Source organism: Mauremys reevesii, linkage group 5 (genome assembly GCF_016161935.1).
Source record: "Mauremys reevesii isolate NIE-2019 linkage group 5, ASM1616193v1, whole genome shotgun sequence".
NCBI classification, from domain to species: Eukaryota; Metazoa; Chordata; order Testudines; family Geoemydidae; genus Mauremys; species Mauremys reevesii.
Window position 1 is genome coordinate 96,739,879 of NC_052627.1, and position 16,018 is coordinate 96,755,896.

A 16,018-nucleotide genomic window follows, 5' to 3' on the forward strand; every position below is an offset into this window, starting at 1 on the left:
AGGCCACAAGCAGGAACATTTCCTAGGCCTTTGTCTTTAAGAAAGATGCTGTGAAGCAGCCTCTTGCTGTGGTAACTATTGCTTTCTTTCTGTAAAGCACAGTAAATGGACACACGACATGCATAACTGAGCAACATGTAGGTCACTGCAACCTGAAGCTACAGTAAAATCCACACCCACTTCTTAAAATTACTTAAATCTCTGGATTTAATGGTCAAATGCTTATTCCACCCTCCTTGTGGCCTTATATAACCCTTCCGTGTAGCACAGTTGCATTCTTCAGAATTAAAAGGCTTTGGTAAATAGCGTAGCACTGAAATCTGTCTGACTTTGTTTCTTCAGTTTCTGTAATGCTGATGCTTTAGAGTTGAGCAGAAAGCTTCTGCAGGGTCTACATCAGTGCTGGGCAACCTGTGGCCCGCAGGCTGCATGTGGCCTGTCAAGGTAATCTGCTGGCGTGACACCAGCCAGTTTGTTTACATTTTCATGGCCGCCCGCAGCTCCCAGTGGCTGCGGTTTGCTGTTCCCGGCCAATGGGAGCTGTGGAAAGCAGCGTGGGCCACAGGGACATGCTGGCCGCTGATTCACACAGCTCCTGTTGGCTGGGAATGGTGAACTGCGTACCCTGGGAACTGGAGGTGGCCGTGCAAATGTAAACAACCTGTCTGGCTGCCCGTCAGCCACAGTTTGGCCACAAGTTGCCCACCACTAGTCTATATGTTTCTGTGCTGACTACTGTGCACAGCAAATATTGACAATCCAGAGCTGCCGATTATACAGTAAGTCTACATAAAGCAGTGGTTCTCAATGTATTTTGCAGCCCACAATTTGTTACCTGGGCCGCAGGTTGAGAACCAGAGTGGGCCTCCCCCGCCCCAGCCTCCCCACAGACCCCTATGCCCAGCACCCCAGCCCCTGCCCAGAGTCCTCTCCACAGAGTGGGGCCAGGAGCAGACCCTCCTGTGGGGCTGGGCAGCAGGGCAGCCCCAGACTCCACCGTGCAGCAAGGCAAAGCAGCCCTGGTGGCCCCGGACCCTGCTGTGAGGGCAGGGCAGCTCGGCAACCCCAGACTCTGCTGTGCAGGGCAGGGCAGCTCAGCAGCCCTGGACCCCCCACGTGGGGCAGGGCAGTGCAGCCCTGGACTCCACTGTGCAGGGTAGGACAGTCCCAGACCCCACTGCACAGGCAGAGCAGCCCTGGATTCCACTGCATGGGGTAGGGCAACCCTGGTGGCCCCAGACCCTACTGCACAGGGTGGTAGGGCAGCTTGGCCCCTGGACCCCGCTGGGGTGGGCAGCAGGGCAGTCGGGACCCCAGACCTGGCCATGCCGGCGTAGCAGCCTGGTAGCCTGGACCACACCATATGGGCCCTTGCACCTTTAGCACACAGCTGGGCCGCATCGGTGTGCCTGTAGGTTGAGAAACACTGACATAAAGTGTCTTAGTGCAGAACACGCCATGGGGAGTCAAGAGAGGGCCTAAGACACTCAGGCCTTGTCTACACTATACAGTTTTGTAGGGAAAAGGCAGCATTTGTCAACAAAACAGAGGCGGTGTACACACTAGAAAGCTACTTTTGGTGACAAAACTCTCCTGTTTTGCTGACAAAATAAAAAACACCTCGACAAGACACGTAGAGCTTTTTGCAGCAAAGTTAGAGCAACAAAGTGTCAGTGTAGACACTGCATTTGTTAATAACTGGCCTCCAGGAGGTATCCCACATTGACCACTCTGCTCACTGTTTTGAACTCCGTTGCCCTGCATCCGGCTATACAGGTATGTGCTCCCCCCTCAAAGCCCCTCAAAGCTTTGAAACTGCTCAGCATGGAGAGCTCACATAGCTCCTGCCAGGTGAGCATGCTGGTTCCAGCAGCAAACCCACTCCTGCCTGGACTACAGGGGAGGGAATGGATCTTCTTGGGCTGTGGGGAGAGGAGGCCATGAGAGACCTCTGAGGGAATCACAAAATCATTAATGTGGAATCCTGCTCTCCCACAGCAGAGGCAGGAAGGCGGGGAAGGGGGACAAGAGACTCATGCTCTGCTGTGCAAAGCCAGGGAGGGAGGCAAGGGCTGATGTGTGTGTGCGTTGCCCACCACTTCCTTCCTCAGAACTGGTTGCATTAGGGTGACCAGATGTCCCGATTTTATAGGGACAGTCCCGATTTTTGGGTCTTTCTCTTATATAGGCTCTTATTACCCCCTACCCCAATCCTGATTTTTCACACTTGCTGTCTGGTCACCCAAGGTTTCATCCAGCTTCTGTGTGAACTTAAAAAAAGCAGCTGGCAATCTAATAGGATGCCCATGGAATGATAGGATTGAGAAATCTGCATCATGTGATGCTGTACCTGCCCCATGAGGCATTGCAAACCCTTCCCAAAGCACCCTATGGCCAGTTGCCCAGTGGGATAGCTACCCACGCTGCTCTGTGTCACTACAAGAGCTGCTATTGTGGCTGTGCTCTGCCAACACAAAGAACATAGTGTGGATATGCAACAGTAGTTTAATTAAAGTGGTGGCTGTGTGTTGGCAAAAGTTGCGTTGACAAAACTCTGTAGTGTAGACCAGGCCTCAGTAAAGTAGCCTGTACTTTGCAGGCTGCCCTCAGAGGAAAACAGGTTGGGGGGTTTCAAGGGAAACAGGTGTGGGCTTTCAAAACCGTGGACCCCATTGATCTGTGGGGGAACTCTGCTTCTAACCCCACAGAATTCAAAGCACTTGTGTTGCTCCTCAGCTCCCTCATGCTACTCCCTTGCAGAAAGACTCCTTCAGAAGCTATACCCTTATTGGCTGCTTTCCCCAGTCCACGGTTGAGTAGTAGCAGTTGGAGAAAAGCTGCTGGTTTAATTAGGGTCAGCATCATTGCTTTGAGGATAGCTAAGAATTTGGAAGGGAGTGTACTGCAAAGTATATTAGGGGATGGGTTTACTTCCTTTCCCTCCCTAAACTGTGATATCAAACATATTCAATTTATCTTTCAATGCAATTACTAGTTGCTTTATTATACTCCTGCATATAGATCTGTTGATTGTAGGCTCCTTCCGACAGGGACTATATTTTTGTTATGTGTTTATACAATGTCTAGCACAATGAGCCTGGGGCTTCTAGGTGCTACTATAATTAATACAAATAAAATATACAGTATTGTAAAAACTCTGTTGCCACCTCTGCTGCTCCATTTGTCGTTATATTGCAAACCATAGCCCCTCAGAACTTCACAGAAATAGGTAGGGATCCTACGCTTCCAGAGCACACATTCCCATCAGTGGAGTCAACAGCAAGATTTTGGGGGAGAAAAACAAATATAGGCCAGACCATGAAATGAGAGCAGGATTCGAATGGGAAAAGAACTAAGGGAAGAAAAGCTGCTTGCTTTTGTCATTTGACATTGGGGCCACAAAAAAACAGGGGCAGCTATAAAGACGGAGTTGGCTTGAATATTATAACTATGCCATATGAGCAAGGGATATCTGCTTTATGAGCTGTGCACAATCTTTCATCAAGACTCGGTTGTGAAACTAGAATTTACTTGTTTTTACCAATTTATTTGAGCTTGGATTTCTCACAAACAGTTCAGAGCAATTACTGAGTCAGTGATTCAATGTCTCGAATTCATACATCCCAGCGTCATATAGTCTTGTTTCTGTTCCATGATTGGATAGCCTATACCTTATAATAAACATCTGCCTCAAACATTATTTATTCATTCGTTAAACTAATCTTGACTGTGAACATGAAATTCACTTTTTGAAAACATTAGTATAAAAAAGTTTGGTTGCTAGGGAATAGCAAATAATTAAGAGGGGATGGAATCAAAATCCAGTGACCTGTTTGCACTAAGTTTTTTGTTTTGCTTTACCCTTTTCATTCAGATGTATCCATAAGATATGTGGTGCGTGCACTGTAGTGAATCTAACCTAAATCTATATGATTAATAGATCAGCATACTCTTTAATGGATATAGAAGTATTTTGCATGAAAATATGTATGGTGCTTTAGATAATCCAGCAATCTGACTTCTGAATGTTTTTTTAGGATTCAGAAATGGGAAATTGTGCTTCTGGATTTTTTTGTTTTGCATTTTAACAAGTGCTGATTTTACATATTTCGAAAGCTTCTTTTCTGAACATCCTGGTTCATATGTAAGTATGCTCTGTATGGTATATAACTACATGATCACATTTAATATTCTGATAGTTTTATTAACAAGTATAATACATTGTATACTGTATATAGTATGAGGACTGTACAGTACAAATTTATGTTCACAGTTTGACATGACAAAATGTCATTACTGAATTCCCATTGGACTACCAAAGTAGAAACAGTGAAAGTACATTAAACATTCACATTTTTAGTAAGAAAGATTACCAAAATGTTTCAGTATTTGCAAATTATAGTAATGCATGCTAGAAACCTTTAATTACCCACTCAGTCTTATTAGCTTATAAAATATATTACATTTTATTTAAAAAATTTCTGTATAGTTTATACAAGTATTAAAGTAAATGTAATATCCCTGCTATAGTTGCAGGTAATGTTTTAAGAAATGCTAAGCAGAAAGATTATTTTGACCCTCTAACATTTAAAGTACATAAATAGCAGAAAAGTGCTAATATCTGTAGGACAATGAAAATTTTTGTAACCCTCTTAATACATGTAAAATGTTTTGTTTTGTTTTTTTTAAGAAAGGATTTGCATTCATTTACAGTTTGCTAACCTTGACAGAGACAAAATACAGACAACATTCAGACAAGTTCATGGCATTAGACAGATCACTACAGAACTACAGTGTATATTTAAATAAAACCACATTACCTGTCATACCTGTTTAACTCCGAAGGATTGTCTCGGAAATATGTAATCCATTATAATGTCGAATGGTACATACAGGTATAATATTAGTATAATTGTATTCCAAGTTACATACTATACAGTGCAATACTGCTAGTGCACAGGTTTTTCTTTTAAATACACAAAGCAAATCCTGCAGCGGAGTTGTGTGTGTGTCTTTAGACCCAGTCCTGCTTCCATTCAGGTCTACAAGAGGAGTGAACTCTCTAGATTGGAGTTGATACTTGTTTAGTATTTCCTTAGTTTAATTTTTTTTTGATGCACTCCCCAAACCAAAGTTAGAGTTAATGCCCCATTTAAAATGCAGATTCACATTTTAAACTAAAAAGATAAAATTTACTTTGTAATTGCTTTTCTGACTTCCCAGAAGATATGATACCACATATATAAAGTGAAAAATCCTATTACAAGGCATTTACATGAAACTATCTTATTTGGTTACAAATAATTAAGATTCTATTTAATGTTTAAATTTAAACCTGCTGTCAGTGTCCTATATCAAAGCATATGGCCAAGGGCATTTTATAATTATATTGCATCTTAACAGTATTTCTCCCTACAACTCATTATAAATATCTTTAAACAGAGGCAAACAGGTTAGCAGCTGATTTAATAGCCTACATCTCAGAAATTTAATACTCTGCTGGAGTAACTTCATTAACTTCAGTGGAGTTATGCCAGAAGAGCATGTAGCCCCAGATTATAGTGAGCAAAAGATGCAAACACTTAACAAAAGTGTTTTTATGAAAGACCTCCCCCGCCCCCAAAAGCAACACAGGAAATTTAATGTCACACAAAAATACCAAGTTTGATGCAAATATATGTTAAAAATAGAAATGGAATTAGAATGTCTGACACCTGCCTTTCTTTATAGGACCCTATCTGCTTGTTTGCAGGTTATAATTGAGTTGTTTTCATCCACAGCATGCCAAACATCTATCCTCCGGTGATATGTTTCAAAGTTCAAATTCAGGAATTGATCCTGTGGCAGCTCATTGTGTGGAGCCCCTATTAAAGTCAAGGAGTTCTTCATGTACGGAATAGCTAGCTGTAAATAACTAGAGCTTAATTTTGATATCAATTTCAATTCTGTGATGTTACTGGCACTTTAAAAAAAAAATTGGTGCTAGTCTATGCTAGTTCTCTTTCCAGGAAGTTTTTTCATGTTAGTGACAGAGCCATGTATTAACAGAAGGCTGAGAAAATTTACCTGGTAATTACATTTCTATCCACTTACACAACTAGAAATCTGGCATAGTTTCAAATGATTCCAGGGAAGTTACTCCAGACTTACAGTGGTGTAGGAGAGCAGAATGTGGCTCAGATCCCTTACACAAAACTTCAAGTGCTGGGAGATATGGTATGAAAATTCTCATTCCTCACTGTATGTTTTGACTGTGTGACACCACAGCACTGCAAAAGGGTAAGAGATTCCTTATATCAGGGGCTCTCAACTTTTTTCTTTCTAAGGCCCCGCCAACATGCTATTAAAAACTCCACAGCCCACCTGTGGCACAACTGGTTTTCTGCATATAAAAGCCAGGGCCTGCGTTAGGGGGTAGCAAGCAGGGCAATTGCCTGGGACCCCCGTGATGCTGGCTTTGGCTTCAGCCCTGGGTGGTGGGGATTAAGGTCTCGGGCTTCAGCCCCATGCAGTGGAGCTTCAGCTTTCTGGTCTGGGCCTCAGCGAGTCTAATGCCCTGCTTGGGGGAATCCCTGAAACCTGCTCATGGACACTTGGTGTTAAAGTTCAGATAGCTGTAAGGTCTAATTTTATTCTTTACCCTCCCAAATATCTATACATTGGCCTATCTTTATACTACTAGAGATGCTCCCCTTCCTGCCAGTTTTGCTGACAGAGGGGAGCAGCTGTGGATATCAGGTAGATGTGAACCACACTGCCAGGAGAGTAAACTGGCACAGCAACTCTTGGATATGCAGGATTTTCCAGGTGTCCACAGTGTATAGGGTCATGAACACTTCCTGTGTCACAGGGTCTCAAATTCCTTCCCATAGAGGGCAGCATGCAGATATTTTCCTTTCCAATGGGTTTTTCCATTAGGTGAAAATTTGACTGTGATATTTTCATATTGCAGGAACTATGCCTGATTTGCATGATGAACTGAACAAAAAACATTGTGGGGTATAACAGTCTAGACAAATACATCTTGTTTCCTTGTGGTGTCACAAAAGCAGCCAACTAATAAATGCAGGAACTTCCCTTTTAATGCAATTAACACCTCCAAAGTTCTGGAACAGATTTAGCACCAAACTTTAGGTTGTTTTACTTGGGTATTTATTTTATTTTGTTAACTGAAATTGGGAGTTGAACCTTTCTGACTCAATTTGTTAATACGACAAGCACATCCATTGGATCTCTTGGTCCACCTAGCATCAAGAAACCAACAGAACCACAAATCAAATCAGTCATTAAATGGCTTATCAAGCCTACTCTCTTCGTTTGAGACATTTACACAACTCAGTTTCTCACAGCTTCCTATTGGATGCCATTTAGTCTTTTGCCATCAAAAAATTCGTGTGAACTAAAATTTAAATACTGTAGTGTATCAAATTGGCACTCACTTCCACCAATGGTACAGTTTTGAGCATTTTGATATGACAACTGCTGCTTCTGAGGTATGATGTTTTTAAAGAACAGGAAATACAGGGGAGTGATTATTGAGGGATACATCTTTACCCCTGAAATGAGGTATGGTAGGTCTCTGTGAAAATCATTTCATGTCATGTCATAGGAGTACCGTGTGTTCCACCTATACGGCTGCACACAAAACAGAGTGTCACACAGGAATCACACACTTAAGGAATCTACCGAGGCATCATGCAATAAACACAAGCTCATGTACTACAGTATAATACAAAAGATAGGTGAAGTTGGTTTAGAGGCACAATCATGTGTATACACCAATTTCTGCTGCTGATTCTTCAAATACTACTATTCATTTAGACCAAATCAGCTATCACTTAATCTTTCATTTACTTAGTTAGTTATTACAGTGTCATTCACTGTCTTGGCAGAGGGGATTTCTACAGTGAGAAGGTGTCTTTCTAAAAGTGTTGCTTTAAACATGCTGCTGTAACCAGCAATGTTGGAAAGTCCATTCATTGCACTGTTGAGCAAAAAGGAGAGTATCCTTTGCAGGGCTCGTAAATAAAGTCTCTGGCAAGGACTGGATATTCAATAACATTTACTAGTTGATCAATTTATGCTGGCTGATTATATGGCAAAACTAACAAAGTTGCTAGTTTACAAATTCCCTTATTCACAAAGGAATACATTACACATACTGTCTGTAGGAAGGGTTTGCTTAGCATCCCTAGAAAAAAAAATGTTCACATTCTTTAGGTCTGACCCGTGGCAAGGAAATAGCAGGGTTAGATAACATCTATTACTGACCATATGGAAGTTTTTAATTGTGTAAGCGCAGAGATTCAGACCAGCTGAATCCAAATTAAAATGCACACGTAAAAAAGGAAGTGTGATGGGCAGTTGAGGGACAAGAGACATTCAGACTAGCATATGGCGTTTCCTGTGGAGAGCAAGATGGTCCGAGCGTGAGAAACTACGGTCACAGTCCGGGCACTGGAAGGGTTTGATTCCGGTATGTTTACGGAAATGTCGTGTTAGTTCATCAGAACGAGCAAACTTCCATGTGCATCCCTCCCAGGTGCACTTGTATGGCTTTTCACCTGGGAAAGGGAACAGAGAACAAGGAATTTAAAGTGGGGAAAAAAGGATGGGGCTTCTCCAGGGTGTTTCTGAATGTTATAACACAAATATGTTAACTGCTTTATACCATATGATTCATCCTCTCTCTCTCTCTCTTTCAGACCCCTACTAATTCTTTTCCACTCATCCAAACTGACCTACATAGCTAGCATAGTTTGTGAAGTTCTTGGTTTGCCTATGAATTTGTAAATGTGCATGAAGTGACTAGGTCAAGAAGGTTTTTGTGTTACATTTTGTTTGTATTACTCTGTCAACTCATCCCTCCCTTTCTTACCCCTGCAATTGGTTTGTTACACGTGGTCTTAATCTTCGGTCCCTGATCCTGCAAAGACTTAGACTTTAATAAAGTTAAGCACAAGCTTATGAAACTATTCATGTGCTTAAAGTAAAGCTTGAGTCTAAGCATTTCCAGGATCGAGTCCTTATGTTGTAAGTTCTTTGGGGTGATGATTGTCCTTATATATGTTTGTACAGCATCTAACACTACAGGGTCCCAATCTGGTTGCAGTCTCTACAAGTTACCGTAATGTAATGATGTTGTCATAAAAGGTATACTTAAAGGGGGGATCTGCTTAACTAATTTCCTTTCTATGAGCCTGATTCTCATTTACACTAAGCTCCATTACATTGCTGGGGTGTAAATGGCCATAGTGTAAATGGGAATCAGGCCCTTAATCTTCTCTGAACATGTCTTATTGTCACACACTTCCAGTGTATGTCCAAACGGGTCAGAACCTGGAACATGGTGATTGAGAATAGGTATGGGGACATCTTTATTTGAAAGGAGCTCTTCGAAAAGAGCATTCAGAAGGAATTGACCAGTGTTTAAGAGTGGCTGGATGCAATGCCCAAATCTTAAGACGCTTTACATTTGGCACCCAGTTCAGGCCTGTGTAAATGTGTGCTACTCCTGTGGAAGTCTCAAAGCCAAATGTAGCAGTGATGTAAGTTGTGAGGTAGTGCAACTTGCATTGATTTGGCATTTGGTGAGTGTGCAAACGAGTACCTTGCATGCCATGTGGGCAGAAGCGGGTATAGTAGGAAAAAAAAGCAACTAACACAAGCATATAAGAGATAGTAGGAGGAGCCTGCTTTGACTTACAACCTCCTGTTAGCTGCTTTTCCTGCTCCATCCCCCTTCTACTCCATGGCCTGTAAGGGCTTATCTATGCTTGGAGTGAGGGGTGTTATTCCCAGCTCAAGGAGACATACACTAGTTCTGACTGACCTAGAGTGCTAAAAATAGATTGTTGCTGGAGCAGCACAGGGGCAGGATGGGATGCCTAGAGTATGTACCTCTCTGAGACCATGGGCATGGGTGACTAGCCCATCCCACTGCTCATGTCGTTGTGGCTACACTCTGTTTGCAGTGTGCTAGTTCAATCAGAGCTAGTGTGAGTATTTCTCCTTGAGCTTTCACACCCCTAACTCCAATTGTAGACATACCCTATGTTACACACATTTTAACATAAGAACGGCCATACCAGGTCAGACCAAAGGTCCATCTAGCCCAGTATCCTGTCTTCCAACAGTGGTCAATGCCAGGTGTCCCAGAGGGAATGAACAGGTAATCAAGTGATCCATTCCCTGTCACTCATTTTGTAAACACAAATGAATGTCAAGCCTGTCTAACCTGCATGACTTCACCATTTATACCTGACATGTAACCTACCATTACCACTGAATTTTAATCTTGGGTTTCTGTAGCCAACCCGGACTAAAGGGAAGATTTTATCATCACTACATGATGGGACTTCCTGGGACATGTGACTAGGACTCAGTGAGCTGGCAGAAGGAGATACATTTAGATTGCTTTACCCGTTCTTTCTTTAGAATGTTGTCTTCGTGGTCTTTATTTTATCAAAATTGTTCTGTTTAAATTTATGCTAGCCCATATATTTCCTTTTGTTTGAAAAAGCCTGAAGCACCTGTTATATCTAGAGCTGGTCTTCTGCAGAAACTAGAAGCCTGGCCTTGACTGATCCAGACCAATATGGATGAAAGGAAAGTGTACCAAGACTCATACCTGTATGCGTTCTTCTGTGAGCTTTTAGGTGGGAGCTTTTAGTATAGACCTTGTTGCAACCTTCATAATCACACCTGTGTATTCTGCGTTTCCTTTGTGTGTCTGGAGATTCCACAGGTAAAGGCCTCTTTCCCGGCTGAACTATTACTGAAGGGTGATTCCTATGAAGTGAAGTTATAGGTTATGACTGATGAAAAGTATTTGACAAAGTAAACCTCATTGCAATGATTCACAATAGAGCCCCTTTATTCACTACCACTCTGTCTCTTAGCAATGTGAACTACATTCCGTGCATGTAAAAGAATTTAAGACAACATAGCAAATTTCATAGATTTTAGCAGTAATATTTTGATTCTTTCCTCTTTTGAGTTTATTCACTTTGTGGCATGAGCAAACCCAAAGATATTCTTCTCAGCATGCTTGGATTTTAATTTATTTTTACTTATAAAGGAATGAAGGTCAGACTCGTTTCTCAGGCAAGTATGCACAGGATTTCCAAACTCTCACTGAGTTTCCAGTTAACTTTCATTGCTTTTATTTACATTTTTTATTCTTCCTTAGAAGGCAGCTAATTTGTTTTTAATTTAAAACAGCTTTTCCATATTATGAAAGACATCATATCTTTAGTCTTAAAGCAGAACTTAGAGTCTTTATTGTTCCAGCTACTCCTTTAGAGAGTAATTAAGAATTTCCTGTTTGGTGCTGGCAGAAGGGTGCGGCCTCCCTTTACGACTGACGTCAATTCCTAAAAGTAGAGTTTAGACTGCATGTCACACCCACAGGATGTCTGAAATTGGCACGCCACCTTCATAAACATGATTTTCTTGCCTTTAACCCCACAGGTACTATTCAGGTAAGACATATATATATATTGCATGTACAATTTTATATAAAATTATGTGTATATGTGAATAAACACACCTTTCTAAGGATATTCTCAGCTGCATATATAAATCACTGAGACCAGTCACGAACCTGCCTTCTATGCCAATGTTAGAGGAAGGAAAAGAGCAAAATATATTTTTTTAAACAGATAGGCCTTTTAAATCACACAGCTTCACCGGACACATTTTCCAACTGATTAATGAATACATATTACAGATTCTTAGATATTTTCTAGCTTTTAAGTGAAACTTAATATGCCACTTCCCACAGCTCACATTGGCCAGGAACAGTGAACCGCGGCCACTGGGAGCTACGGGTGGTTGTGCCTGTGGACAGTCAACGTAAACAAACTGCCTCGCAGCCCGTCAGCGGATTACCCTGGTGGGTCGCATGTGGCCCGTAGGTTGCCCACCGCTGCTCTGAGTTCAGTATATACTTGGTGACTTCTCTGTGAGCCTAAGGTGCCATGAATAACTCAAAAAAGCATGCCCAGAGATGGAAAGATTTGTTGTTCAACATCATATTAAATGTATTTAAAATATTATGATGGGGTCACCAGATGATGCTGTTACAGTCCTACATGTTCCTAGAATGTGAGCAAGTTTTTAGTCTTAGAAGAAATGTTCTATTATTGTTAGTTTTGTTATGTAGTAGTCCTTTAACAGATGTTGTGGCAGACAGAAGAGAGTAAATTCTCTGCTTTATTCTCTGGATTTGGAGGCAATTCTTGAGACACCAGCTTCTTGATAAGTAAGCATTGGTGTGCAAGCTGACACTGGTGAAAGAGGAGGTTGCCTTCACGCTGTTTGTGATGGAACTTTGTTCCAGACTGGTATAGGTGTGTAAATAAAGCAAATTACACTTAGAGTACATGCAGACTCCCTCTTTCTTATTCCTCTTCCATTGGGAAGCCAAGCTGCAAGGCTACAGAATTCTGCAAGTGATTTCCAGAGGGCGACACTGGTTTAAGAAATGAGACAATGGTGTTGGAAGAAGGGCCAACATTATTAAGTAACTGCTGAAATAAAAGATCATTTGTAATTCCACAAGGTCTTGTCTCTGCTTACACAAGCATATCTGAATTTATTTAAGCCTTGCACATGTGGGTGTTTTTCCTCAAACGACTAAGAATGTCTTCCAAAAATCATGTTATGACAGTTTGTTTAAGCACAGCCTTGTCCCCACACCCACAGCCCACGTGGTGATGGTAGCATGAGTCAAACTTTGATTTCACACAAACAAGAAAACACAAAATTAAAGCTTCATATTACGTTTCATCCATGTCTGTGTACGGCAATAGTCTGAGAACAATACATGAACTTTGATTTAAAGGGAGAACTCTGATATTTCTTTAATTCCCATACAAAAGACATTGACTTGGGTTAAGATAGCTAGATTGTACAACCCACCAATGCTTATTGTAAGACGTCAATAGCTTTTATGTATTTTACATACAACCCCTCCCCCCCTCCAATATTTAGATAGCAAATTCAAGAGTTAGAAAATGCCAGATTTATGGTTGCTTTTGCCACCTTCATTCAGTCTCCTTGTATGTACATCACATGCACTGAATAAGGCCAGGGTCCTGTGGAAAGATAGTATGTTATTATATAAATATAATAATGCATGTTCAGAAGGGGACCAAATTAAGGTTGCACAGGAAACTCAAAATTTGACTTTCCTAACTTTCAGGTGCTTGATTTTGCAACTAAAAGAATGTTAGTTTAATGCAATATTTTGTATATGATATCCTAGGTTTTTTTGAAAGGACAAAGTTAAAAACTATTCTGTACAAATGACCTCCCTATCATGCATCAATAGTAGGATCTGAACCATGAGCTTTCAGCACTACAGCAAGACTAAAAACACTACATGACAGTAGGAGAAGGCTGATATGCCAGAGTGGAGGAAGGGCTGCTGGTGCCCGATGCTGGGTCCAGGGGGTGATCAAGGGGAGTCCAACCCAGCTCATTCTCTCTGGTCCACCCTAAGCTACTAGACCCAGGGGTTTATTGCTTGGCTTGCTCTCCCCCCACCCCTGGGAGGCGGGGGACTCCTGTCCCGTATGATGCTTCTGGTGGGGATGCTTCATGTGCCAGGCTGTCAAGGATGGAAGGATTATTGGGGGAAGCCCAGCCCAGCTCTCCCCCAACTACTGCTATAACTGTTCTGGCATTCCCAGCACAGTGTCTGCTGCTTTGGCAGAAGCATGGGCCAGGCTCTCTAGAATGTTCAGTGGCTGTGGTGGCTGCCAGAATTTTCCTGAGGAAATGGTGATTTTTAACACTACAACTGAGGTAGATCTGAATGGAGTTACATGGGACAAAAAAAGCATTTCTGCAACCCGAGGGGTTTCTCTCTAGCAAATACCACCAGGAGGTTTTGCTTCTTCTCTAAGAAAAGGTCACAAAAATTCACCCCAGCCCCAGTGTAATATTTTTCCAGGTTACCACAGTTTAATACCTGTTTAAATATGGTCCCGGTTCTGCGAGACTATTACAGGAAGAACTATTATTGACTGCACTAGAAGCTCCATTTCTAGTGGTTTGTAGGATGGGCCCTATATTACTTTAGGAACACATTATACAAATATAGAAGATCTATGTAGTTCACATGTACATAGAATGCATACTAACCATTACACCGCTGAAAACAAAGTTGAGGCTGAAAGTTAGAGGAGGAAAAAACTAAGCACAAAACCCAATTCATTTATAATCTGCAACCCTTATTTATGATATTTTACTAAATGTTTCAAAGCACACTAGCTTTCTCCTCAAAGAACCTATATTTTGTAGCTCGCATATATGGAACCCAATGTACAGCAAGGCAGTATGTTTCATTATTCAACTGAAGATAGATACTTTAGGACTAATTACTTACTCTTGCAACATTATTTGCTGAGGAGACAAGGAGGTCATCATTGGAGGAGACATTTGTTCAGGATAGAACTCGGTCCTTGGCGATTCAATTCCTGGTTCTACTTTGATTGTTTTCTTTAATGTGGGCTTCTCATAAGATTCAATTACAGGCACTAGAGGGGGAAAAAATAAAATATATAGAGTGTTATGTGAGTTAAAGGAAAGACAAAATCTGTACAAAACCGCCCAAACTAACAACATGATATCTCGTATCAAGACTCGTATTAGAATACAAGACTTTTCAATTTTCAGTCTACCTCGTGAGGAATTAGAATACAACACAAGTCTATTCTTATGTATACCAGTTCAAATCTAGATCACTTCTATTTATATCAACAGATTTATATGGGTATCAATGAGAGCAGAATTTGATCCAGTAAGACTAGGGAAAAATATTCACACAGTAAAGTCTAGGCATTGTATGTTTTAGAAGAAGACAAAAGAATATTTGTCTCCCTTTTTCATTTCCCTTCAAAATATTTTGATTTATCCCAAAAAACTCATGGATACACAGTTATTTTTCCAGATCTGACTAGCAAAAAAGGAGTAGTGACCCGAATTGCTTTGCTGGAAGAAAATGTGTCATGCCCCCTCTCTTCCCCCCAGCAACTGAGCAAAACAAAAAAACCCCAAACCACACCACACCAAAGCAAACTAAAAAGACAAAACAACTCCTCCCCCTATAGCCAGCTGAATGGAGTGGAGGAACACCTCCCCACCCCCACCCCCCAAAAACAACCCCAAACCACTGAATGGCACAGTAGTACAGCAAGCCCCCAGAAGTTGGCACCCAGGGCAACTGCGTTGCATAAAAGAGCACCAGTCCCGCATAAAAGAGAAACATAGCACAACAGCACCCACCTGGCATGCTACTTGGATTTTCCAACTCTTCTGGAAGAACAGTAGACACCATTATAGGTTGCTGGAGATGTGGAGCATACATAAAAGGAACAGGCTGGACCACCAGTGGCTGTATAATTGGAAGTATTCCAGGGCTCCTAAGTCCAGGGCGTGAAAGAGCAGCCATTACTGGAGGGATTGTTAATGGCATGGAAAAAGGTTGAACTCCTGGGGGAGGTGGTGGGGTGAATTTTTTCATAGGTGGGCTGGGTGAGGACAAAGTTAATCCAGGTGAGGCTCTTCTATGTATAGTCTGAAATTTCAGAGGAGAAGGAGAACTTCCAGCTGAATGTGGTGAGCTTCGTTTATTCACTGTAAGGTCAACTGGCTCCATTTGGATTCCATTAGATAGTCCTTCTGGGGGTTGATAGAATTTATTGTGCAACATATTTGGGGTAGGATAAATGACACTGTATTTGTTTGGCTTCATTTGGTCCATGTAATTGGACTGGTATGACTGTGAGAGGGGGGAAAAAAAAAAGGATGAGAATTGATACAGAAGCCGTAACATAGGGGAAAAAATAAAAATCTAGCGCTAAGTTACTAATGGCTGATCAAGTGAAGGAAAATAAAAAAGCTGCAGACATGGCATTTTCATGTACTCCTTTCTCTGAGAGAATGTACAAGATTTCTCACAAGGGAAATGATTCAATTTCTGATTCACTAATCAGTTGGGAAACAGTAC

At 41.6% G+C, this 16,018-nt stretch overlaps 1 protein-coding gene across 3 annotated transcripts in view; it reads right to left on the reverse strand.

Moving 5' to 3' along the window:
• Nucleotides 1-6,471: 6,471 nt before the first annotated feature.
• KLF3 (Kruppel like factor 3) overlaps nt 6,472-16,018 on the reverse strand; it is a 32,147-nt gene continuing 22,600 nt past the window's right edge. For all 3 annotated transcript variants that reach the window (XM_039541008.1, XM_039541007.1, XM_039541009.1), the window contains exons 4-7: nt 15,295-15,790; nt 14,396-14,546; nt 10,631-10,791; nt 6,472-8,564 (exon numbers count right to left, since the gene is read on the reverse strand). In XM_039541008.1, coding sequence (XP_039396942.1) covers nt 8,383-8,564; nt 10,631-10,791; nt 14,396-14,546; nt 15,295-15,790 — 990 coding nt within the window. In that variant the 3' untranslated portion in view covers nt 6,472-8,382. The remainder of the gene's footprint in view (nt 8,565-10,630; nt 10,792-14,395; nt 14,547-15,294; nt 15,791-16,018) is intronic.